Source organism: Trachurus japonicus, chromosome 5 (genome assembly GCF_045865225.1).
Source record: "Trachurus japonicus isolate A0001 chromosome 5, Traja_1.0".
Taxonomy (NCBI): domain Eukaryota; kingdom Metazoa; phylum Chordata; class Actinopteri; order Carangiformes; family Carangidae; genus Trachurus; species Trachurus japonicus.
Window position 1 is genome coordinate 21,942,673 of NC_140911.1, and position 26,187 is coordinate 21,968,859.

The 26,187-nt window shown below is 39.8% G+C and overlaps 1 protein-coding gene across 2 annotated transcripts in view; it reads right to left on the reverse strand.

The window, feature by feature from the left end:
• Positions 1–26,187, reverse strand: part of pcbp4 (poly(rC) binding protein 4) — a 153,985-nt gene that overhangs the window by 15,455 nt on the left and 112,343 nt on the right. For both annotated transcript variants that reach the window (XM_085776766.1, XM_085776767.1), the window contains 6 exons: positions 25,460–25,588; positions 21,099–21,173; positions 16,503–16,574; positions 5,218–5,259; positions 5,009–5,087; positions 2,576–2,628 (listed from right to left, as the gene is read on the reverse strand). In XM_085776766.1, coding sequence (XP_085632892.1) covers positions 2,576–2,628; positions 5,009–5,087; positions 5,218–5,259; positions 16,503–16,574; positions 21,099–21,173; positions 25,460–25,588 — 450 coding nt within the window. The remainder of the gene's footprint in view (positions 1–2,575; positions 2,629–5,008; positions 5,088–5,217; positions 5,260–16,502; positions 16,575–21,098; positions 21,174–25,459; positions 25,589–26,187) is intronic.

Below are 26,187 nucleotides of genomic sequence, written 5' to 3' on the forward strand. Positions count from 1 at the left end.
ATTGTTTGTGTTCTTTCCATTTTCTGATGTTTCTAAAAAGTTGCACTGGGTTAGCAGTGGTTGGGAGGGCTGCAGACTCAGAGTCTTGGCAGGGGTGTATGGATGGCTGGGAGAAAAATAAGGAATGAAACTCAGCTGAACGTTTGTGTTGAACAGGGGAATTTAAACAATGAGAACTTACTGAGCTTTTATTTCAGTAAAACTGGATGTTTGTGGCTCAGTTTCACTCGTCTGTTGATGAAGTGTGCAGCAGGATGGAAGCTCCAACACGTTTCCTGCCTCTCACGTTAATGAGTTTGGGCAGCTTTCTTCTGATGTCGCAGAACAAACCAAGCTCTCCACAGTTTGCTTTAATGTCATGTTGTGTTTTCATCATGTGCGGTCAAGCCGGGTCCGTCTGCGTTATTTCATTACTTTCCTCTGAACACTCACAATAAGTGCTTATCGCTCCTCAGGCAGATTATTAGGCGCGGGTTCACATTACAGAGTTGTGTAAACAGCTTAATTACTCTGAAGCTTAATTCAGAGTTTTGAAAGGAACCGGGTTGTCGTCAGTAGTGAGACAGCTGATTGCATCCTGTGATGGACAGAGGGAGGGAGGGAGGGAGGGAGGGGACATGGTGGCCAGAGGCTTCCTTATAAACTAAAAGCCACTGCTTTGACCTTACCACAGTCAACACGTCCATCAAATGTCATGTGTCCTTGAGCACGACACTAAACTGCTGCTCGGCAGCTCGGCAGTGCAGCTCATTCAGAGGCCGAGGGCTGAAGTAGATGTTGTTTTTTTGTTTTCTCATATTTTCTGATCAGATTCAGAGCCAACCTTCAGCAAAACACTGAGGAGACCAGACACGCACCAGAACGTTCAGGTTCTGACCACCGCTTTGATCCAGGCTGAAACATCTCTGCACATTTGCACTTCCCTCAGGCTGAACTATAAATTTGATCCTCTGACTTTTCATGCAGCACCATCCTCAGGTTGAAACATCAAACTCTCCCTTCCTTTGGTTTATGACTTAATACCTTACGTACAGTATCTGCTGCTGCACCACACATCAACATTGCCACCAGGACCAACCTGTAAACAAACGCTAGTAAACACACAGTAGCAGAACAAAGCTTTCATTTTTACTCCACCTACAGTGGCTCACATCACCAACCCCGGAATATAAAAACAACTCACTGCAATTTGTTGAGAAACATAAACATCATAAAGCCGCAACTCAGCTCATTAGTTTCTTTCTGCAGTCAAGGCATATCTCACTTTTTTTTAATAAACAAGCTTCATGTGACATCTTTTTAATCTTATTTGCAGTTTGCATGTGATTGGTTTTGATGTTTGTTTCTGATTCATGTGAAGCAATTTGTCATTTGTAACGAACGACAAGTGATATGCAAATAAACTATCATTATTATTATTATTATTAATAATAATAATAATACATTGGACAGTTTCAGTTTCAATATCAGCTTGTGAGGCACAGATCTGACCTGTGAGATGTTGTTTAAACTCAGTCCTGCATTAAACAACTAATCTGAAGAAATCCAGTCAATCCATTTTTTGAGTATGAGGAGTTACTTCCTAGATGATTTCTACACTGATTCATTAGTTCACCCAAAATTGAAATTCCACTCATTATCTACTCACCCTCATGTCGACTAAGGGCTGGGAGAAGTTTCAGAGTCCTCCGTGGCTTCTCTGAGTTACAGGCATAGCAGCATAGCATAACTTGGCATAGCAGTGCATGTCCATATAACGGTTGTAAATGGATACCAACTGTCTTCGTAACAAAAAGACACACCAAAAAACATCCAAATACCTCCATGCTGCTCGTATGCAATGTCCGTCTTGTGTTGAAGCCCCGAAATGCGAAATTGTCCTAAAAAAAATTAAATAAGTCTATATTTCAAGCTTGTTTTGTAGCGGAAGCTTCTCGAAGCTCCTCTTCCCAGTTTGTCAAATTTGGACGAACTGGGAAGAGGAGCTTCGAGAAGCTTCCGCTACAAAACAAGCTTGAAATATAGACTTATTTAATTTTTTTCTGACAATTTCGCATTTCGGGGCTTCAATACAAGACGGACATTGCATACGAGCAGCATGGAGGTATTTGGATGTTTTTTGGTGTGTCTTTTTGTTACGAAGACAGTTGGTATCCATTTGCAACCGTTATATGGACATGCACTGCTACGCCGAGACCCCCTGTAACTCAGAGAAGCCACGGATAACTCTGAAACTTCTCCCAGCCCTTAGTCGACATGAGGGTGAGTAGATAATGAGTGAAATTTCAATTTTGGGTGAACTATCCCTTTAACCCTTGATCAGGAAATGACAGATCAATTAACAGTGTAAAAACAACAGGTTATAGTGTTTTGATTTGACTCAGTCATGATGACTCTGAAGACAGGGGACACAATGCTTGTAGCCAATCATATCAATTGGGTCGATCATCTGACAGCATGTTGGTTACTGGGCTGAACCTCACTGACAAGATCCAGATGTCTATTCTACATCTGACCAAAGCTGACTGATCACAGAAATCCAAACAAAATATTGATCAATATCCTGAGCACTTACATCGTTTGGAATGAGGAGCTCCTGAGATGTGGTTTGGGAATTGGCTTCCACCCCTCCAGAGAGAGAGAGAGAGAGAGAGAGAGAGAGAGAGAGAGGGGAGAGAGAATTACAGTTACACCTGAGGAGCACATAAAACATAACCCAATTTAAATAAAGAATTTGAAAATTTTCATCCTGTTAGCGACAGAAACTGTAAACAGCAGCAGCAGAAGTGATGACTATGAGCTCCAATTAGTGTCAAAAAGTTTCCAGGCTTGTGACGTAATTGATGAGTTTTCAGCTAGAAATCAGCTTGAGAAATAAACAGGTTGAAACTCCAGTCACTGAAAACTCAGTGCTTCAAGTTCCAACTCTGTGTTTGTGACACTGAAGTTACAAGAACCAATTTTTAGCTCTTTTCTTTTTTTTTTTTTTTTACACCTGAATCTGACTGGACATTGACAGACCAATCAGAGAGCCGAAACATCAGCCCTCTGATTGGATATACTTTGTTCCTCCTTCCTCACTTCTCTGGTCACAGTGAGCTAAACCAACACTGCTTCTAATACAGTGTGAGAATATCTACTGGAAAATGTGTGTGTGGTGTATGTGTGTGTGTGTGTGTGTGTGTGTGTGAAGTTGCGCTACCATAACTGATGAGTTTTATACCTGGGACATAATGGAATAATCAGCCATCCATATCCCCACATGATAATTTGCTCTTCTCTCGCTCTCTGCTGGCCACGTGCGGTTTGCATTTGTTTGAAAAATGATGTGACAAAGCGATCCTGTCTTTGTGTGTGTGTGTGTGTGTGTGTGTGTGTGTGTAAAAAGAAGCACAATAACAAAACCTTCAGAACCTAAGTCACCTCCCTCGCTGTTTGTGTTTAAAGTGATGATGAAGAGCTGCTGCTGCTGCTGCTGGACCGTGTCTTTTGGTTTCCTGCATAAATTCATTCATCCAATGAAAACATTTAATGCAAGCACATCGTTTTTAATTCCACATGGGGCTTCTTGTGTTTAAGATACAGAGTGGCCCGTTCAACTTCATGAAAAAGAGCCAGACTCTTAGCGATTTCTGTGATGAATTTAAGATTTTGTTTCAGTGCGACTGTGTGTATCTGTGACCTCTGACTCACTGTTTCATCTGAGTATGTGTTAAGGTGTTGAATGACAGGGCTGGTACAGAGCTGCTGACAGGCTGTGTAAAGCATTCTTAGTTTTACTTTGATTATTAACATGACACAACTGCAGATATGAATCTATTATGTTTGATTTTTGTTTGTTTTGTTTCCTGAGTGAGTGAGTTTTAAGAACATGTGGATTAATCACGTCTCCAGCAGAGATAAATCTGCTATTTGTGTCATCTCAGATCTGTGATTTTATTAAAAAATACATGAATCAAATCACAATTATGACAAATATGAGCTCAGTGAGGGAGAAGAACATGCTTCATTTCTCTGTGACAGTAGCTCTGCTGACGTGTCCTTGAACAAGACCCTGATCCCCTGTCATCTCTGGGGCTGCAGCCCTGAAGCCAACCGTGAACTCTGACCCCTCTGAAGAGGAGGGGGAGGTAACATGAGGAGAGCATCGATGAGGCACCACAGATGGAGCTCTGCTGACAGATGAGCTAAATGTTGACTAACGCATTTTGCTTTGTTAATTCTGAAAATAACCAAAAAAAACTGTCCGACATCTCTCACTGCACTGATTGTTGATCAGTCTTTAAAAACTATGAAAACCGATCACACCTTTGGTTTTCACCTTGTAGTTAATTAGCAGAGCTCAGAGTAGCATGTAGAAGACTTTGACTGGAGAAGCTGCTCCACAGTCGCCGTGTGCGCCCAGCTGGATGCTGGGATTCAAACACACAGGGATTATAATGCAGAGCCGTAGGCTGCGGTCCTGATTATATAAGGTTTATTATCCAACGTGAACTCAAAACAGCTCGCACAGCACGAGAGGTCGACGTGACAGAGATGAAGTCAAAGTCGGGCCTGATAACGTTAATGTATTTCTACAAATACGTGTGAGTTCAATGATGAAACTCAGAGTAACGGCTTTCCTCTTAAGTAGGAATGAGGTGTTTGAATACATTTTTTTTTGCTTTAAGTTTTTAAGTTTCTGTAGTTTTTACTGTCAAAGGACAAAAAAAGAAATAAATAAATGAAAAAAGAAAGACTGTGACAACAAAGTGACTTCAAAGTCAAAAGTGAACAGACTGAACACAGATCAGCTGCTGACAGCCTGACTCCACTGACACGCACACAAACACACATACACACACACACACACACACACACATCCCTGTTTACCTACATTCATGGGGACCCTGACATTTCCATGCATTACTGTACCTTCCCTTATTCTTACCAGAGTTTGAACTGTGCATGTAACGTGTGTGCGTGCCTGTGAGTGTGTGTGTGTTTGTGTTTGTGTGTGTTTACCTACCAGGCAGAACCTGTGTGGCTGATTGGCTGATGGGGGCCAGGCCCTGCTGCTGCATTGACAACTGGTGGAGTTTCGCTAACTGAGAGAGGAAGAAGACCAGTGTGAATTAGTGACGCTAACGCTAATTAATCATCTGATAGAATCAAAACCATCATTAACACACTGCTCACAGAAATGAACTAAATCATAAAAGTGTGTTTCATTTTTACCTCTGAGTGTGGAATGCCGTAGTGGCTCTGTACTGCATATGTCTGGAGGAGAGAATTAAAAAAAAAGACATAGGTGTCAGTAAAGTCAAGGCTTACATGAAAAAAAAATGAGATTTCTGTATCCGTGCAACATGTTCCTGCACCCAAGGGCGTAATATCAACTGGGGGAGGAACTTCTCATAATCCTGTTTATGCAGCAACGTTCACAGTTTTAGCTTCCCTAAGATTAAGAATATTTTGTCGGCTGTCAAAATCACAAAGAGAAAAGGCAATATATAAAAATTAAAAGTAAAATAGCCTGTTTTTGTAGCCAAGGCTGCACAGAGACGACAGTGGAGACAAAAAAACAGCACCCAGGTAACGGCCTTAAGAGCTCAACTTCAACTTTAGAAATCGTGCGATTGTACAAACAGCAATGATGATGATGCAGGTGTTTCTATTGGGCACAAACCATCCATGTGAGTGTGTCGCATCCTGGTTCCTCACTTTTTTGTGTCGCCTGGAAACATTTCCCAGGTTGTTAGTATTCTCACGTGTGTTGAGCTCTCGGGGCCACCTCTTTAACCTTTTATTATTTTAACTACTTACATTGATTTAATTATTTTAGTGCTTTTATTTTTAGCCCTTTTATTCATTTATTTTTTAATCTCTGTATTATTTATTCATTATATGACGGCTGTTGCTGAAGTAAATAAGTACATTTTTTAAATTTCGTTCAAGCACTTCAATCAGATCAACAGTATAAAGCTTGACTGATTGATCGAAAAAGCGTATGCTCCTGTACTGGGCTGATGAGATATTAAGCTAGTGGAGAAAAACAAGACCTTCTGACCATGCCCACTTGGGAGACAGGAAGTGTTGACCATTTTGTGCCATTGGGTGTGCCTTAAATGTATTATCTTCTGTATTAAGAGTCTTTGTTTGAACATCTTGAGGTTAAAACTCCTGAAAAATACACAATTTCCAGTACTGTTGGTTTATATTATCAGATTGCTTCACTGATTGTTTGAGCTTGTTCCATCATTTCATTTGTTTTCAATTTTTTTTCTGTTCCTTGTGCCCCTCCTCCTCTTCTAAAACCAAACCCACTCTCCTGGCTGTACCTGCATCCCACGTCATAAGATTTTTAATATAGATACAGATGTTGTGATCACCCATAAAACTGTCTCAGCTTCTTCTCTAGATGATAAGAATGACAGCTCATAACACAAAGCTCATAATACTATTTAAAAGACACAGTATAAAGCCTGTCAGTTAAAGTCTCTCCACTGCACATCTCACCTCTGCACGGAGCACGGAGGGAACCACCTTTTTTGTCATAATATCAGTAGGATTAATGCTCCGCTCTGCAGCACAGAGACAATAGAGAAGTTCCTAAAAACATTTTTGCTCCAACAGCCGTCCTGGCTGAATCTCCCGTGACTTCTCTCCCTCTGTTGCCTCGTTACAGCGTCTATGTTTATCTCACCGAGATCACAATTCAGAGAGTTTTTAGAGGCCTTTCCAAATCCCAGACCCAACTTCAAAGAGAACAAACGCCTCCATAGGCAACGCATGGTTACAGGCTGAAGGGTTGTGAGTTTGTGTGTGTTAAAGTGTACAGGGACAAAGTTGGTGTGCCTGGGTACAGAGGACTTTGTATGGGAGAGAGATGTTTTGTGCGTTTGTGTGTCTCCCTGAGGTTCACCACACAGATTTCACAGTGTTATCCTTGACGCAGTCTGCATTGCCACTGCTGCTGAACTCTTGACTCCCGATGCTAACTCGGGGATGTGGAGAACAGGCTGTTTGCAGCAGCAAGAAATACAAAGAGATTAAAAAAGAAAAGAAAAACACAGGCGACTACAAGCTCAATCGACCTGGGTGTGCTTGCCCCCCTTGTTTCTCTAATATCTCTCCCCTTCATCTGCAGATACGCTGGTAAATATTTATGCACGGTGGCAAAGATGTTAGTCTCCATAACATGCCCAAGTCCAAATGGTCCATGCATGCAATAATTCAACTGAACAGCCTAATGCAGCATGAATCAGATGCCGCAGCCAGGAGGAGCCGCTGATGCACTTCTGCAGCCGCGTTTATTAAACGTCACGTCTAACCGAAGAGAAATCCACTGAGGTTTTCTCAGACTGTAAGCGCCTATTTTTTCAGACTCCTGCTGTGTTTGTGCTGAAATTTAGGAGAGGAGTTCAAACCTGTACGGAGCTGAGTCACACTTTGTCCTCTTTACCTCATGCCTAACAGGGGGGATGCAGCTGTGCAACAGTGATGCTTCTGTTACCTCAGCAATAAGAAATCCAGCTGGATTCACACATTTCTCTGTGAGAGTGGACTGAACACAACCAAATCCCCATGGCTGGGCATCACCTCACCTGACTGCCATTATAGAACTCAGATCACAAACAGTAGGTTAACAGTTGTTTGTTTTAACCCTCTGATATGACCCACAGATTGTCTGCTAGACGTAGTGCCCACAAGTCCGCTGTGGTGACTATAATAAATACATACAGACATCGATGCATCCGACCTCTGTCACCATGGTTACAATAATAAAAGCTTATTGCTCGGTTAGATTTAGGCTCAAAAACAGTGACTGCATCACAGCTGTGTAACAAGGCTGCATCAAATATGTGATGCTTTACCTTGGCAACAAAGGTTCCTACAGACAGATGTGTGGCCTGACGTATCCCAACATTCATAGCGTGCTGGTTATAAAATTAACGTGGCAGCAATAACAACACCGCAGGTAAGAAAGTGTTGGGTTTCAGCCCAGTTCAGCAGTAACAACTGTTCAAAGACCAGTGACCTTAAAGGTGTGTAATAATTGGCATGGTTAATTGGCAAAATCTGAATATACTACCCATGGATATATTAGTATAAGTGTATAAACACAATATAAAATGAAATTCTTTTGGTTTCCGTAGCCTTACAGTGCGTTCACACCGGGCGCAAGTAAAATATTCACCTCGCTCTACTCACTCGAGTTTTCCCGCTGTAATATTTGTTTTTACTCACGGCATTCGAGCAAATATTTCACTTGAGTTCAATTCGCGTGTTCGCTTCATTTGCGTCGTGCCATTCGCGTCGCGCCATTCACGTTTTTTTGTCCTCGGAGACCACCGTCATTTTACCAGTCTCCTCTTTGATCAGTGTTTCCCACACACACTTGGGCGAGAGCAAGATGCTATGTGTGATCAATTAATCTCCACGCTACCCAATCCTGTTTGTCCAGCTAACATAGCACCGCAATTACCACAGCAGCTCCTGCCATAATTACTACGACCAATAGGTGTCGCCTTGGAACAAAACCCAACTATAGATCATGATACACTGATGGAGAGACAGAAAAGTGATAAAGCTTCTGCGTACAAAGTTGTTAGGTAGTTACTCAAGTTGTTTCTCTTGACACATTCAACCTAAATGAATTTTGTTTTGCTTATTATCTGCCGGTTGGTTTTTACCCTTTACTCTAACGCTCCATCATCACGACTCTTCAGTGTTGAGCAATGCCGTGCTGTCTCCTGAGAGTGGCCTTCCACTCTGCAGTAAGTCTGTGTAATGAGTAATGACAGAGTTTCCCCCTCTGAAGCCATAATCGCCTAAAATTTTAAACCTGCTTTGTCTTGCGGGTTCAGCCATGTTACAGCTGTTTGCTCCTCTGGATGTTATAATGGATCTTATCGGCCTTCAGGACCACCCGCTCTTCAGTATTAATGATGGCTGGTGAGGCTAAACAGCAAACACACTAATTACTCTTTTGAAACTCAAATGTTATTAATACACAAATGAATTAACAATGCAAGGTTCTCATGAATATTTATCAGTTCTTTAATATAGTAGGGATCAGGGATGAGGTGTTAAGTGTCATCTGAGCAATGAACACCAAGCTGGAATTCAATTATTTGTCAAAAGTTCTTTAAAGCTTCATATCTTCCTCTTCTCCTATGTTTTATATGAAGTGTTGATTCATGAAAAAATAAATAAATAAATAAAAAATAAAAAAATAATATATATATATATATATATACACATTATATAAACAAAGATCTCCTTCTCTAGATGTCAGCCAATCAGAAGAGAGGAGACTGAGACTGACCCACTTAAAAATAGAGCAGATTTCAGGTAAAACACTCAAGGTGGGCGCAGCCTGGTAACTGCTTTGTTGTGACATCACAAAGTCACAGAAGTGCTGACGGCTGGTTTTAGGGCCCAGTATCTGAATTCAGGTTGTATGCATTTCTCTGTGAACTGAAGCTTTGATATTTTCACAGTGTTAATATGGAACCTAGAATATTCATAAAAGAGAATATTTAGAATATAAAAAATACCACCAAATTACCAATATCAGGATTTGTATATGGGGTAGGGAAGAGATGCAAATCTGCTATTTGTGTTTCTGTTGCAAACATCAGTAATTGGAATTTAAAGTTAGACGTTTTGTGTCTGCATTGAATCATCTTCTACATTTACTCTCATCATCTGTAGTCAAATAACAAATAGATAAATCTGATAGAATAGAAAAGAGGCTTTTGACAGGATGGAAAAAAATTAATGATGTATTTTCTTTTAAACCAAAAGGTTGCCCATGCAGGTCAAACTTTAACTGTTTTGCTGAAGCATGTCAGATGAAAACAAATGAGAGCTTCAGAAAAAAAAACAGCCCATAATAGATTTTTGAGGCCATATTACTGGAAAATAAAGTTGTTCATTTCCTTGATTAAGAAAGCTATTGATAAAAGTATCTGAAAAGCTTCCATTAGCCTCTCAGTGTGGACTCGTAATGGTTCAGCTCCTCAGTCTCCTTCTATTGTCAAGTTGCACAGCATGTTAGAATAAGTGTCAAGGTGAAAATGAGATGTGTGGAACATGAGCTAAGATTTTATCTGTAAAAAATACTGATGGAAAGATGTCAAGGATAAAACTCTGCAAATGTCTCAATACTGAACCAAGGACCGTCTACACCTGCATGTTTCACTTTCAGATAAATCTTCATATTAAACGTAAAGTATAATAGGCAGAGATTTCCTTAACTGGATCGAATGCACTGCATTTATATATTTGACCCGTTCCTCTCATTTCCAAGCTTGTTTTACATGTACATAAATACATTTACTTAATACTCTGCAAACTTTCACTCATTCGCTTGTTTGTTTACTTCCTCACTGAGTCAGTGTGCTTAGTGTCTACTCGCGTTCAAATGCGTCATTGCAGCAAATTTCCATCCAATGGCATCAGTGAGAAATCCTCACTACTACAGTATAATCTTGAAATTATAAGATTAATGTTAAATCCCAGAAATGAGAGGAAACGGCCGCTGATGAATCTGTCAACAGGGAGCAAATGAGTGATTTTACCAGAAATTCCATATAAACAGACCATGCCCTCTTTTCAGCCCCCGACTGTGGACTAAATAAGGAATAAAAAGCATGAATCACATCGCACAGACACTTAACTCTGCACTAACTCTCTTCATGTAGTTCACCCAAACCTCGTCACTCCATCTACCTCCTTTTCTTCTTTCATCCATTTTCTCCTCAGTTCCCTCATGTTCTCTTCTTTTATTCCCTTTAATTAAAATTTGCTTTTCATTTGTACTTTGTCTGCTTCTGTCTGAAACCACATCTGGCCTTAGTATGGAATTACAACTGGAGCAAAAGATTAAGTAACATGATAGAAGGAAGAAAGACTACCTAAGGCTGAGGAAGACAGATCAATAATGGTTTTAACATGCCCATGACTCTAATTCTGGCCATTCTATCGCCACAAGGTTTCTTTACTGTGAAAGTTTCCATGAAGGTGTCATCAGAAAAAGAAATGGGATTATTAAATTCCAAGAACTCAGAGATTAACTTCTTCACTGCACAATGTCAGTGTTTGGAGGTCAAAGTTCACTTTATAGTGAGACTTGGGAACAATTATTATGTGTTATTATATGTTTTTAGTTGTGTTGGTGTGGAAGCAGATTATTACTGATACAACACTCATCTTCGTCATTTTTTTTAAAGGGTGTTTTAAAACGAAATATTTATGTACTTAGTACTTGTGAAAGAGATTAGCCACAAATGTTTGTGCTGTCTCCTTCTCCCTCCTGTCTCTTCTTCATTTTCTACCTGTCATGTTTTCTCTCCTCCTCCTCTCACCCCATCAGTCCCGCAGAGCTTCCATTAGCTAGTGTTACTGTTGCTTTAACTGACACTCCCAAGGCCCTGAGACTGACAAATAGTGTCTCTCGTACACACATAGACCACTTAGCTATGTTGGGTCTTGAGCACACTGAGCTGTCAGTGTATATGGTGTGTAATAGAGTAAAGTGGTATTCTATTCCTCTTCAGTCTTTTCATCCAAATGATGTCCATCTGTCACAAGTCTGTCTGCACGTCTCTCTCTCTAGAGACGTGTCTCTCAGGACAAGCATCTCAACTTAAGTCACTCAGACGCAAGTGTCCATGTGAGGGTCCCAGGATCATTGAACCTGTGGTGAGTCCCACTGTTCGCTCTGTAACTCAGGTTTAAACCAAAGTAATAGGTCTAAGTCGTCACTTCACCTTTTTAATTCAGTAATTGAAGTGAACACAACACAGTTAAAGTAAATCAATGTTACAGTAAAATCAAGGAATGCAACACGTTCTCATGAGGGGGTTTAGATCGTAATATATTCATGAAATTTCAGACAGAGTTGATTTATCCTTGGATTTATTTGACAACGTTAGAGGAATTAAAATCAATGTCAGCAGCCGTCTAGTATTTTACAACCTCACGGTTTCTGATACATAAAATGCTGTCGGCTGTTTAGTGAACAGCTTGAGCTCAGGTCGGAGTAGTTACCCAGAGAAGGGCTGAACTAAAACATCTCTAACCTTAACCAGGAACCAGGGAGACCGACAGAGGCTGTTAATATTAATAATTCATTCATTCATTCATTCATTCATTCATTCATTCATCTTCTGTACTGCTTATCCACTAGGGTCATGGGGGAGCTGGAGCCTATCTCAGCTGACTTAGGGCAGATCACCAGTCAACACATACAGACAGACAACCATTCACACTCCCATTCACACCTACAGGCAATTTAGAGTCGCAAATTAACCTAACCTGCATGAATTTGGGAGGAAGCCAAAGTTAAGAGTACCTGGACCCGAACATGCATACTCCACCCAGAAGGGCCCCAGTTGGCCTTTCTCTGCTGTGAGGTGATAGTGCTAACCACTGCACCAACGTGTCGCCATAATAAGGTAACGTAAAATGTACAGTGGGCCATGAAAGCTCAACACACTGCAGCTTAAAGAAACACATGCAAATAAGCAAAACAAATACATTCAGATAATAACATCAATTAGACGATCGCAACATAGCAGAAGTGTTTCCAACTAAGGGACACAAAAAAATGATTAACCTGTTTGGGACACATGTGCATGGATGTATTATAACGCACATACAATTCATTTTAAAAAGTCTGTTTCCGACATATCTATGACACCTCTTTTTAAGGTGCAGTTGAGCTCTCAAGATTACTGTAAAAATACAATCCATGCAACTTTAGTTTAGAACTCGTGCTAAAATCCACAAGTTAAATCAATTCAACATATTGTTTCGTAGAGATTAAAAACCAGTCATTCAGATAATATGGTCTGTTCGTCCTTTCCTCTCTACAGTCAGTGTGCCTCTGTGCCTTCAACCACACACCTGCCCAATTTAGCCTTGCTACTATCACGCTAATATCAGCCATGAGTACCAAACCACCATGGACGAATCACAAATAAATACAGAGGACAAGAAAAAACAAATGTGCGATCAGGGTGAGAAAGTGGCATTAATGGGCGACATCTGCATTTAGTTTCAGGCCGTCACACACCAACACCCTCTGATGACTCTGTACATGAAAAGTATTTTAATGTACATGGATTTTTTTTTTTTTTTTTTGCCCCAGGCTTGACTCTCAGTCTAAAATAGAATAAATGTGTAAGCAATGATTGCGGGTTCACTGCCTGGTTGAAGGACACTCAGCTAATGATGGTGACACGCTCTGCTGTAGGAAACAGACCTCACAATGTTCAGTCATGGAGAGTCTAATCTAAACACCCTGCCTTGGCCTTCACATGACAGCTATTTGTGAAGCAATGTTTGCACAGTACACGGTTCATTGCAGCAAAAATGAAATGAAAGGAGCGAAAGAGTAAATATAATAGAATTCACTTACATAATTTTATTTGCAGTGCAAAATGCATTGATTAATGCAAACCAATATGTTAATTTCTATGAGTATTGGGCGACTCAAAAATATAGATGGTGATGTCCAAGCACATAAAGCCGACAAAGGAAGATCGGACCATCAGTGAATCAGTATTTTTTTTAAAGCTGATATCTAATTTATTTGTATTTCTATGATACATTATGATATGATATGATACATATTTTTATGAAGCACAGGAGTGGGTTTAACATAAGTATATAAAGCTGATCCAAACTGTGATGTGCTGCCAGTATCCAGAAAATGCACCATATGGTAACAGCTAGACATAAAATCAGCTCAGGTGCAATCAAAGAAAAAAAAAAAAAACATGTATTAAAAAATAAACTCTTAATTGACTTATGCTGAAAAATCAACAACAATTGCATGATAGTATTGATATCCTCACTGTCAGCTTGTTAAAAAAAAAAAATGCATCAAAGGCCTGGGTGGTGGGCGGTTGGGGTAAACATCTGTTAGAGTGAAACCACACAGGTGGACGTGGGGGGGGGGGGGGGGGGCACGGGGACACTGATCACTGAACAAAGCCGCATGGAGAGCGATGTGCCCTCCTGCTGTGCTGACAGTCAGAGCTAACCAACCATGGGATGTCTTGAAAGGACAGGAAGTTTCTGCAGCCACAGGAAGCACAATGATACCAGACTGTGAGAGAACAGATGCTGAGGTCAGACTCCTGAGCTGTGGTGGAGGGACGACATGTTGCAACCAAGGAACCAACAACACAGTCTCCGAGGCAGTGTATGACTCTGCCTCCTAACATTCGGCTAATGAGACCAAGACACCCAATTCGCCACAACTTTAGTCCTTGATGTACAGTAAACCTTGTTTACAAGGTATCTCCAACATCCTTGACACAAAGAACACCAGGAAAGGAAAAAAGTGTTGACAATAATTTAAATATTAAAGTAAAGGTGTGCAGATCAGCTAAAACAGGAACATCTGGGAGTAAGATGTGATGCCATTTAAGAATAAGGGGCTCTAACGATTAAAGTGCAGTAAGTTTTAGATTATAATTCTACGTCAGTTGTTGCAGGAGCAAAATAAGACCTGATGAGTGATCCAATCACATGATGGCACCTGATAAGAGTCCAGATTAAAGGAAATGTCATGGGGTTTAGGACCAACATGAGCTTTATAAATGAATAAAACCCAGTATCCTTCAGGCTGTACAAAGAGTGAGGGCCACCCAGCCTTGGCATACTGGTCACAGTGGCCTATAACTATCACCAGTGATAAATCTCAAGGCAGAACGGTGGATTGACTTCAGGGGCTTCAGTCACTGCTGAGGCGTGCATGTATAAAATGTCAGTATAATCTAACACTGAACTTCTGGATCTTCTGTGTCAGCATTGCTTTTCAGGAAGCTGCTGCTTGGTCTTGACTAACATGGATACCTGTGTCTCTAGTCCGTCTGGGTGTTCGTACAGCACCAGTACAAGATCCACTTGGTGCTCTTTTTTTGCTCTTGCCCCAATTCCTGTGCTGCCTGAAGACATTTTTAAACATGCTTGACGGTTTCTCCCTCTTGTACCCCAGATTGGTGCGCATTAAATTACCCTATGAATTGGCCATTTCATCTTCGCAGTCATAGTTGAAATTCTGAACAGCTGTTTTACAATCTCCTCCATGTTCATATGATCTACCAGGCTGATTTCAGACCAGTCGGAAAATAAACACAATCAGTAATCCCCAACAGATGTGTTTCTGGTGGGTTGAGGTATTGGGTATTTGATGGCTGATTTTTCAGCTTTAAACTAACCAGGCAGAATGAAACTGATACGACAGGAGGTGCTGCTGCCTTTGTTTATCTCTTCTGACTTATTTTGTTTCTCAGAACGTTTTTATCTCCCTGCCTTATCTTCCTGCATAAGTATTTTTCTGTCAAGCCAGCATCCCTTCACTTTTCATTTTTTTTCTTTACATCTCTTTATTTTCATTCTTTCCTTCATGGCCATGCTCTCCACTCAGCCTTTCCACATAACTGCATTTTGTAGCTTTGTGAAAAAGAAGAGGTGTCGTATTTATTGACCTTCTTGGTGCAGAGATGTTCATCTGGGATCCTTGACCACTCTGATCAGCCATGTGTGAACTTACAGTGACATTGTATTAGCAAATGTGATTGAACTTGGGTCCTTTGGTTTTGTCCCTGGCTTGATGGAGGTTGTTGTTTATCTGATTTTAGAAGAAATCCCTTCATATCATACATGGAGCTGCGCAGATAAATATCCACACAATGTCAAGAGTCGACACATGAACCTGTCACATCATTTTGTATCACCAGGCAGTTTCTCCTTTATAAATGAGGCCTTTAAATACCTTCTTTAATCACCTGTGATTTAAAAGAGTTGCTGTCACATGTTCTACACGGTACTCTCACTGATGTGGTACGTGAAGTTCAACAATTCTCAATTACAACACTGCTGTTTCGCATTAACCAGAAATAATCATTGCAACATGTGACTGCAACAGTTCCCTCTTGCACGATCACGGGACTCAACTCTGTTACACCCTGAAATAGGAAATGCGATACCCAGAAAACTTCTTCTGACTTTTTTCTCCTGAATGCAGCTACCACCTCTTACGATTTATAGTTTTGTATCTCTTAAATCTTTTAATCTAATCTTTAATCTCTTTTTTGTTTGTATACATTATCCTAATGTATGTGCATGTGTTCTTTGTTCTTTAACTCTACTGTCACAAGTGGCCATCAACCTCATTGCACTCGTGTTATAACAATAATGGCATTGAGATTCATGTTTGTATTTTTACAAGCAATCGTGTAGTTAACATTTATAATAAAACATAAAGAAGATAATTTTTTCAGCATTATTGCTTTTACTTTTGAAGTTTACTTTGATGCTAATATTTTTGTATTTCTGTGTTCTTCTCTTATCTTTGACATCCAAACACAGAATAGGTAGTCTAAGTGGTTTCCCATCTTTTAAGCATCAAAACAATTTGTTGGCAGATCAAAAAGTTAAGAGCAGATGTGAGATGACCTTTAACCCCTCGACCCTTGCCCCCAGGCGGCCATACTCACTTGCTGCAGGTCCACTCCTCCCTGTGCCACTGAGAACAGGGGGTGAGAGCCAAAGTCCGATGCCTCGAATACCTTCAGACGGCACAAAGAGACACAAGCACAGTCAGCACAGGAGTTAGGAGCTGCACTTGTCACAATCAAACAACCAAGGAGCCAGTAAACCAAGTCATTCACAGATCCCTTCATGAGGGTGGAGCTGACATTGGCGTTTGTGATGCATTACTATAAAACTGTTATAAACCCTATATAAATGCCTTGGTTTGGGTTATACTTCTGTCAACAATATGTTTAGTCAGGGAATGAACTGTGAAATTATTGTTGTTCAGTGGCAGTGCAGTGATAAGATCATACAGTAGTACTTAAATTAAAAAAGGAAGTCAAAGTGCAGCAAGGAGACCAATGAATAAGTTGACCAATTTCGGAACTTGGCCTTACAACAGAAGTGATTAACTTGCATTGTTTGACCCACAAAACAAAAATAAAATTAAGTGTTCTGCAAATTCAGTTTGTGTTTACTTCATTTCTAAACAATAGCTCCACACAACACTGTTGGACTGCCAGTGTGTCAGTGCTACACTGGAGCCATTTTGAACGATACGTTTATTGTGTAACAGTAACATGTTACGCCTCAAATTCACATTTGTTACATGTTTTTGAACCATATTTTCAGGGATCAGTACCAAAGAATGTGTGAATGTGAATGTGTGAACATGAGGAACCAACACAGATCTGTTTCCATCCTTGAGCTAATACTGTTCTGTGTTTTTCTCTCCTTTCAACACCGTTGACCCGAGTTACGTTCAGTGAGCACCACATCACAGTCACACATCGTATCAGAAATGGGCCAAGGTGGTTTATTAACCCGCTGCACCACTTTGAACCTCACTCTATTACAAACTGGAAACTAATGTGAAGATGTAGGAGCAGGAGAAATGTGCTCAGTTCTCCTGTTTCTTGTTAAAACTTCCTTTGCACCTGGTCCTGACGTGACACCTCTGACTCCTGCTGTTGGTTGAGATCATAAAACATTGACCGTGGCAAATCTGAGTCTATTCACTCACCAAGGTTTCTAACTTAATCTTTAGACTTTAAAGGGCTGAAACTTTGCAACGTGCCATGAAGTTAAATGTGTACCTATTCTACTGAATGCTCTCTGGTGTCATATTGATTTGCCTTTTTCAGATGTGGAGATGTGAGGCTGGTTTTTAAGTCTTTTTGCTGCTGAAGCTCAATTTGAACTTGTTCTCAGTATTTGGGACATGTTTATTCCACAGTTGACTGTAGTGACACCTATGGGCCTCATAGCATTCATCCACAAACAGCCAAATGCCCCCAGACAACATCGCCTAGAGACATCCAACCACGGGCGAGTAAACCTCCAAACAATATCTGTTACAGTCCAATGATGTGTGACCAAGTACAGACAGATCTCAGTTGTGCCACTCTCACAGGGAAAATCATCCATAGCTCACACTGACCAAATGACAACCTGCACCGCTGCGCTAAGCTTCAATGCACCGCTGAATGCACACAGCAAGATTTCTTCAACCAATTAAGCATCCGGGTTTCCATCTCTAGTAACTCCTCAGAGCTCAAGGTGCTTTGAAAAACCTAGAGGGAAAGATCGTTAACGATGAAGGATTTTTTTCTTTTTTCTTTTTTAACTTTTGTGATATTTGAGTACAGAAAGGGCTAATTAGGGCTAAAACAGTCGGTATATCTGGATTGCCCAAATTCAACCTCAATTTAATTGTCTCGCAGCGCTTTACGAGATCAGGGGAAGATGTACGAGAGAAAGACAAAAAAAAATGAATCAAGTTAATTTTCTTCATCCCTGTTATATAAATCAACCTGATATTAATTAACTCCTTATTTCACATGAGCTAAAAAAGGCAGGAGATTCAGAATTGGCTCTGTCAGGCTTTGTGATAATGCAAACATGTCTGCAAAACAAAAATACTCAAGGTGATGTTTCACAGGTGTACAGTATGTTTGCTGAGTTCATCATCTTAGTTTAGAATGTAAGTATCTACATGGTAAGTAACAGCAACACAAGGAAGAGCTGGAGCTGATGGGAATGTTTCGGTATGTAGTCAAAAACCAAAGTACTAGTTAAATGTTGACCTGACCACCAAAGTTATTGCACTTCATCCGGATATATCATCTTGATGTAAAAAAAAAAAAAGAAAGAAAGAAAAAAGATCACTCATGACTATAATGTAAATGGATTTGTAAAATGGATTTTTATAAAACTTGTATAACGTACAAGACTAGACAAAAAAGGACATTTAAGAATCGGTATGAAAGTCAATCAACAGTTGACTGGCTTATGTGACCTATTGACAATACAGTGTAGCCTATATATTTCTAATTATCTGATTCAGAATCTGTTCTTTTGTCATCATTGTTTACATGATATTATATCGTATTATATTGATGTAGGAAAAAGCAGAGAGTTTGAAAGGTTTCCTTGTGCCTATTTGATCTTGAAAGATGTGTGGTAATCATTGTAAATTGACGTAAATAAAGATAACCTTGATTTTCTTTTTACAACCCTTTTTATAACCCTACAATTCTCAAGTTAACAGTTCCTAAAAACTACCAATTGGTAATAAATGAAGTCACTGCTGTAATTAGCTTCTGCTCAGAATGTCACAGTATGATATTGTAATCAACAGAAATGGGCCTTGATGTGGGTATAGTGATAGACCGTGGCAGCAGCCTCAGGTTGGAGAGCAACATCAGTCGTTTTCATGTTTGTTTATGATTTTTCCTCAGTTTATTCACTGTAGAAATGTGTGTGTAGAAGTAGGAAACTACATGAAGATAGAAAACCAATCAGGCACATCAGTCCTGACTGAGCGTTTCCATGGCAACACTTGTTAACATCCATCATTTCCAGTATTTACTTTAAGGATAACACTATTGATATTCAACAGTCTGCTCATTGTGCAGACTCACTGCACGGCAACAGAGTGATGCTCATGTTCCTCTACGTCTCCATGAACAACATCCCACGGCTGGAAACATTCAATACACTAACAACCAAATCTGGATTAATCCGCATCTGAAAATAGTCTAACAGATGCACCATTTCCTCCTGTTAGTCAAAAAACTACAGTGATCAACTGTTTGAAGAAATTACTGAGATTTATTTAAGAATTAAAACTTTCTATTTGTGTCCTGTGTTTACAGATTTATGTCTTGGGTGAAAAATTAAAAGCAGGATTAGATTGGAGAGCCACAGGCAGAGGAAGGAAGTCAGAAGGAATTAAGGATTAACACGTTGTTGGCTTTGACTTTTTATATTATTTCTGATTGTAATAACAAGAAATAAAGTATTGGCAGAGTTATCATTTAGGCTACTGTTAATGAGAAACAGGGGGGAAAAAAGCAAATGGTGAATGTTTTTGTGTGAGATAGCACTGCAGAATGTAATTTTTCTTAGTTTTTAATTTAAGACAATAAACTGACTCTAGATATAATCTTCTCCAAATCTCATTTATAAGCTTTTAAAGAAACTCAACTTTTATAGGACCTTTGCCTCTACAAAACACATCTTTAACATTTATTAAATCCTGAGGTTTCTTCTTTAAACTTTCTTTGGGGAAATTCAAAGGTTTAACAAAAGACTCATCCTACGTGAAACTGAAAGTCTGATTCAGATCATTTTGCACTTATACTGACACTGTGATAAATCCATATTAATCCTTTTGTGTAAACAGCTCTATGCTGAGACGCAGGTGCTAAATGGTGCGCATTCATGCTGGAGAAGACTGTCATATTATATCGTGTGAACACACACGCACGCACATGTTTGAAACATACACACAAGACGACATTTCTTCTCCAGCAGCCATACACACATCTGATGAATAGTCATGATTAGTAATGAATAAACATGAAAAAGCCTCGTTTGTATTCTGCTGGATGGGCGGTGACAGGAGCTGCCACTCACCATGCATGACCCATCATGGAAGTGTGTGTTGTTGTTGTGTGTGCGTGTGTGTGTGTGTGTGTGTGTGTGTGTGTGTGAATAAAAGCCAAAGCATCCAAGTGGTCATTCTCTCTCTCTCTCTCTCTAACATTCAAATTGCAAACTAAAGCAAATTTTCTGACACAAAATTATGTACTGGCTCATTCATCCATCCATTCCTCCATCTCCTCCTCAGTCCTCCTCTACATCCATCCATCATTTCTCCTTCCCTCCATACACCCACACCTATCCGACCCATTAATCCATCCACCCATGCCTTTCTCCCCACCTTCCCTTCCTCTCCTCCTCTCGTGCTTCCTTCTGTCATCCCTCCTTCCTCTCTTTGTCTACAAATCTGATTTTACACGCCTCCATTCATCTTTCCCTTTATTCATCCAATTAACTATCACACTCTCTTACATTCCTCTTCTCTACCTTTCTTCTATCATCACTCGGCTCCCTATGAGTCAGTAAACTCCATCCATCATTTCTCTGCCCTCTTATAGCTGATTTAACTTGTTTCCCCCCGTGTTGTTAGCTCTTATCTGGCACTCCTGATGACGCCACATGATTTCCTACTCTGATCGCAGGTCAGCTGTGATCATTGTGCAGACTCTTACCTGGTTTCCTGCCAGCAGCACAGTTCCCGGGGTCGGGCTTGGTCTGTACGGGATGGTCGCTCCCTTTGGCGGCGACTGCACAGACATAGGAGGATTGAAAAGAGAAAAGGAAACAGGGGAAAGTGAGAAATGAGGAATCAGGGTCCACATCCATTAAAAGAGTTAGTTAGTTAGTTTTAGTTTGTGTTTTACAGTATAAAGTTTCTTGACTTAAGTTAGGAAATAACTCCTCTCTCCTTCATCACCTCATGAAGATAATGTGCCCAACTGAGGGGAGGTTTATTCTAAATCTATTGTGAACAGGTAAAATCTGAAATTATAGCAGAACTGTCATATTTCACATTGTTATGACATATTACTCAACACAGAAATAAGTCTCTCCCAGCAGAAGGAAATTTTCACTTCACATTATTTCACATTTTTACATCAGCTATCAGATCGTCCTTGTTTTGATGTGAGAACTCTTTGGTTTTATGTCTACTGTCTCTGTCTCTGTTCACACTGATAAACCTCATTACGGAATGTATCACCTATAAGACACATGACGAGGAAGCTGTGATCTCACTGGGTTTTTACTATAATGAGGTGCTATTATGAACACATACTGATGCCATAACTATCATAAAACGATGTGGTAAATGGGTAAATTAAGTGCAGTTGGGTCAAATAATTAATTTTGTGTGAGGCCAAGGACACATATCCTGGAGTTGCACAAAGATGAGGTTAAAATTGCGCAAATGTTTTTAAAATATGTTGGAATATGAGGTTCCAAGTTCTTGTCCTGTGAAGAGAAAAGTTCACCCCGCAGCAAGTGAAACAAAAACTATATATAGGCTATAATATAAATCCTCCAAATCAGGAACAAAAGTTGACACATGTTTTGACAATCAGATATATAATAGAGATACCTAATAGAGAACTGGATGACTAAATTAATTCCAAATTAAAATACTATGAATATTGAAATATCTCCAGACAATTATATTTCATTTGAATTTAATTGTGAACAGATTTCCCTGTTGAGTTCTTGAAGTGCTCATCTGTTTGTGTCCTTGTGAAAAATTAAGCATGAAAAGAAAACCTTCTTAATTTAACTTTCATATTAGATCATTAGTTAATGTGTGATTAAAGCTATTTTTGCATGTATAATCTTTTTTTCAGAATTATCTGTCATCACACATAAAACCTACATGAGAAAAAAGTGCTATTTTCTTTATTCTCTACATTGCTGCTTTGTGTAATCCTTAAAAAACTGTCAGAAAACTGCAACACATCATCCTAATTTCTATTTTATGGCTGTTGAGTGATGTAAAACGGCCATGTCTCAGTCTTTCCCCTGAAGGAAAAGTCAGTGTAGAAGCTTCAAAAATGACGCTCAGCTCCTCCTCCTCCTCCTCTCTGGCGCAAATGTTTTTCAGTCCTGGTTGAACTTTTAGCTCGATGCCTTGCAGCGATTCTGGGACTCTTGATAAGTACGTGCTTAGAACTATTATTATAAATGTGCAGAAATTCATCCTGGAGGAGCAGAAACGGTAAAATTACACTGATACATCACTTTGCTGACAAAATGAGGAAACATTTTTTATCTGCCCAATCTGATTTGGCCAATCAGTGTTGTTATCTCTATAATATGACAGATCTGATGTGGGCTGCATGCATATTTATGGAAAGACAGAACATACAGAACATGTTTTTTCATTGCATAAAACAATGACCAATAGAACTAGTGTTAAAAGTGGCATTCGTTGTGTTTATTTTGACTGTAAAGACTCATTATCCCACAATCTTATTGTTTCCTTCGCAGCTTTTTCACCCTGCCAACAGAGGGAATTCTGGGAAACGGTTTTCCCTGCAACCGAATGGCAGAACCAACTGTAAAATTATAAATTTTGCAAACAGGAGCAGGAATAACAAGAACAGAAATGATTTTATTGCTATGGTGCAGGTTACATTTCTCCCCTGGAAGCTGTTGATTAACAAACAAGAAGGATGTCTCAGTCGTGTTAGAAGATCGGTTCACCAGCAGCTGATAAAAACATTGTTCAGGCCCAGCTCTAATGGCTGTCTCCATGCTGCCACCAAAAGCTCAGTATTTCTCTGTCTTCTATTTTTCTTTCTCTTTTGTGTCACATCTCACCTCATACTGACACACCCTGTATCTGCTCTAAAAATAGCCCACAGCCTGATGTGACTGATGTTGTCGTCAAGTGTCAACTGATGTCATTTGTTGGGGGGGAGCTTAAATAAAAGAGACATCCAATAAGCAGCAGCAGGAGCAGGATGCTTTTATGAGCAACTCTTGTTTACAGCTGAATGGTTGTGTTTGTCTGAATTGCTAATGTGGTTGAAACGAGGGAAGTCGTTACTTCCCGTGCTGTAGTCTGAGTGGTTTTATTACCCCCGAGCTCCACCCGACGTCACATTCTTCACACTGGGAGCTGTAACTGAGTTTGCGTTGCATGATCTAAAGCAACAAGTTAACAGCTGCAAGTTACAGTACACTCACCTTTCGAATAAATGTTTGATTGTAACTGTTTGTGTTTGTTCAGGTTCATTATTGTACAATCAAATGTTTTACTCATTAGGACATCCTGTCCCTGAGCTCCACCCCTCATCACATCCACCAACGTCAGAACGCGGGGGAAAGATTCCTCTAACTGACTTTATTAGTCTATAGTCACAATATATCCCTTAGCAACTACTACATTTTCTGTTGTGTTGTAAGGAAAACAAACTGAATTAAAAAGTGACCAAATGTATGTCTGTGTCAGGAACAAATTTGGACAATTTGGCTATTTTAAAGTTGAGACTTGGGGTTAAATTGATTTAGGTTTAAATTTAACTTTAGGGGTAGCATTAGGGTAATTTCATCACGCTATTTCAAGAGATATATGAAATATCATTGGTTGTTCATGCTCTCAAAGCATCAGAAATGAACTAAAACAAAAATAATAGAGTATCACATAAAATCTCAAATATAAATAATAATATATGAACTGTGTATGGGGTCATGTTTGGACACTGCTCTGAGAGAAGGTGTCCATCTCCATAAATGAATAAACTCTACCTCCTTTTAACTCCTTCAGCAGGAGACACTTGGGTTTTATCAAACAATGTACTGACAGAAAGTTAAATTTGGGATGCCGCTACGGCTCACGGTGCATGGAAAGCAGGACCTTGCAGTAAAATACATCTTTCATTCATTTATCTTGATCTGGGGGTCAGGCTGTATCCTATCCCAGCATGCACTGGGTGGAAGGCAGGGAGACAACAGTGTGTCGGAGGGCATAAGTAGATCAAAAGGCTTCTTACTTCAGATCAAACAGAAAATGTGAATGGAGGGATGGAACTTCACGTCGGCAGAGTAAACTCTTTGATTGCACCAGCACTTGAAAGTGAATGAGTTTAGCTAAGGTCAGCGTTTTTTATTATTTCTTTTCCTTCTCTCACTTCTCCCTCCCTCATCCCAGATTAAGGTGCCTGGCATACCAATGAGCAGCAGGAGACTTTGATTCCACTGTTTCTGCCTCTAATCTCCAATACGAAGCTCATCTTAATGACTGCTGCTGCTGATTAATTATAATACAATCATGAATTATAGATTTCAGTGTTTCCATTCAGAAGATTATAGGAGGGGTGGACGGGGGCTCGTAAAAAGCACTTTAGTGTGGTGTTAATTGGGAGCAGACAGGTAGATACAATCACTGAGGTCAGTCGACTTCAGGTTAAATCAGAGAAACAGCTTTACATTTTGTTTGTTATGAATGCGATTATGAAAAGTCATTCTTAATCCATAGACTGAGGCCACATCCACACATTATAATATCAAAATGAGCAGCATGTAGACAAGCACACCTAAAAACTCACAAACACTGAGCATGTGCGAGCCAGTGTACGCAAAAATAGTTTGAATGAGGAACAGCTGCAGAGTTTAATATAGAATTGAATTAGATGATATGTGCAGCAAAGAAAACAAGGTCAGTGATAATTTTATTTCGGTATTTGGTGTTTATTTCACCACTGGTGGATGAGACAGGTAAGACCTAATCATTTCCAAAAGGCTTGATATTCACTGATCCAATCAACAATACACCCCCGAAGTTTTCAAACAAAAACAGGGTGTGCAGTGTTTCCAAAATGCTCTCTGATTTTGGCAGAACTGTACGGATGGAGGAAGAAAGATGGCAAAAGAGACAGATTTAAAAAAAACTAAATGTTTTAGGTGAGTTCTTATGAGTTTCTATTGTTTCTATTTCATTGTTGGATTCCAGGACCTCATTGCTGACTTTCATTCACTTTCATGTACTTCACGTTTTGAAATGACAATCAATCTTCACAGCTGCTCCCCCATAGACACGTACCTCTAAGATGACGGTGCAGATGAGTTTAACACACTGGATGATGGAGTCCTGGCTCCCTGATATCGTCACCTCCCTCTCTGTGGAGTTGGGGAGGAGGTCGCCTGCCACCTGCACCTGGGCACCTGTCGTCTATACACAAACACAAATATTAACACACAAGTGGTGATTTTCTGCATCTGAGAGTCAAGCTGAACAGAAAACTGAGAGAGAGAAGGTCTTGTGTCAGTCTTGTGTCAAAAAAATCGATCGATAGAATCAATAGACACAGTGAATAAAGAACAGTCAAAGTGAGTAATTTTACAACGTTTAGTGAGTATCCTGGAGTCATCCTCCTCTAGAATCAAATAATTCAAGGTTTCAGGCCATCTGAATTTAATTTATTCACTAAATATTTGTCTCCTTCAGGCCTCAGTTAGTTCATTCATGTTGCTATGGAAAGAAGTCAGTGAGCGACTGACTGCTACTTTTGTTCCTGAACAATGACTTTACTGAGCTGCCATTTTTTTTTCCAGTTTTCAGGGTCTTACTGTTCCTGCTCAGTCCTTGGATTTTAAATACGAGAAGCAGAACTGCTTTTGTCCAGTGACTTTTTTTATTTGATTTATTGCACAAGGTTTCAGTCTGACAAGCAGTTCAAGACATTTGTCATAAAATAGGGAATCATCTATTGTTCTCTCTCTTATCTCCCTGCAAAACTGTGCAAACATACAAAGCCTATAATGAAATCA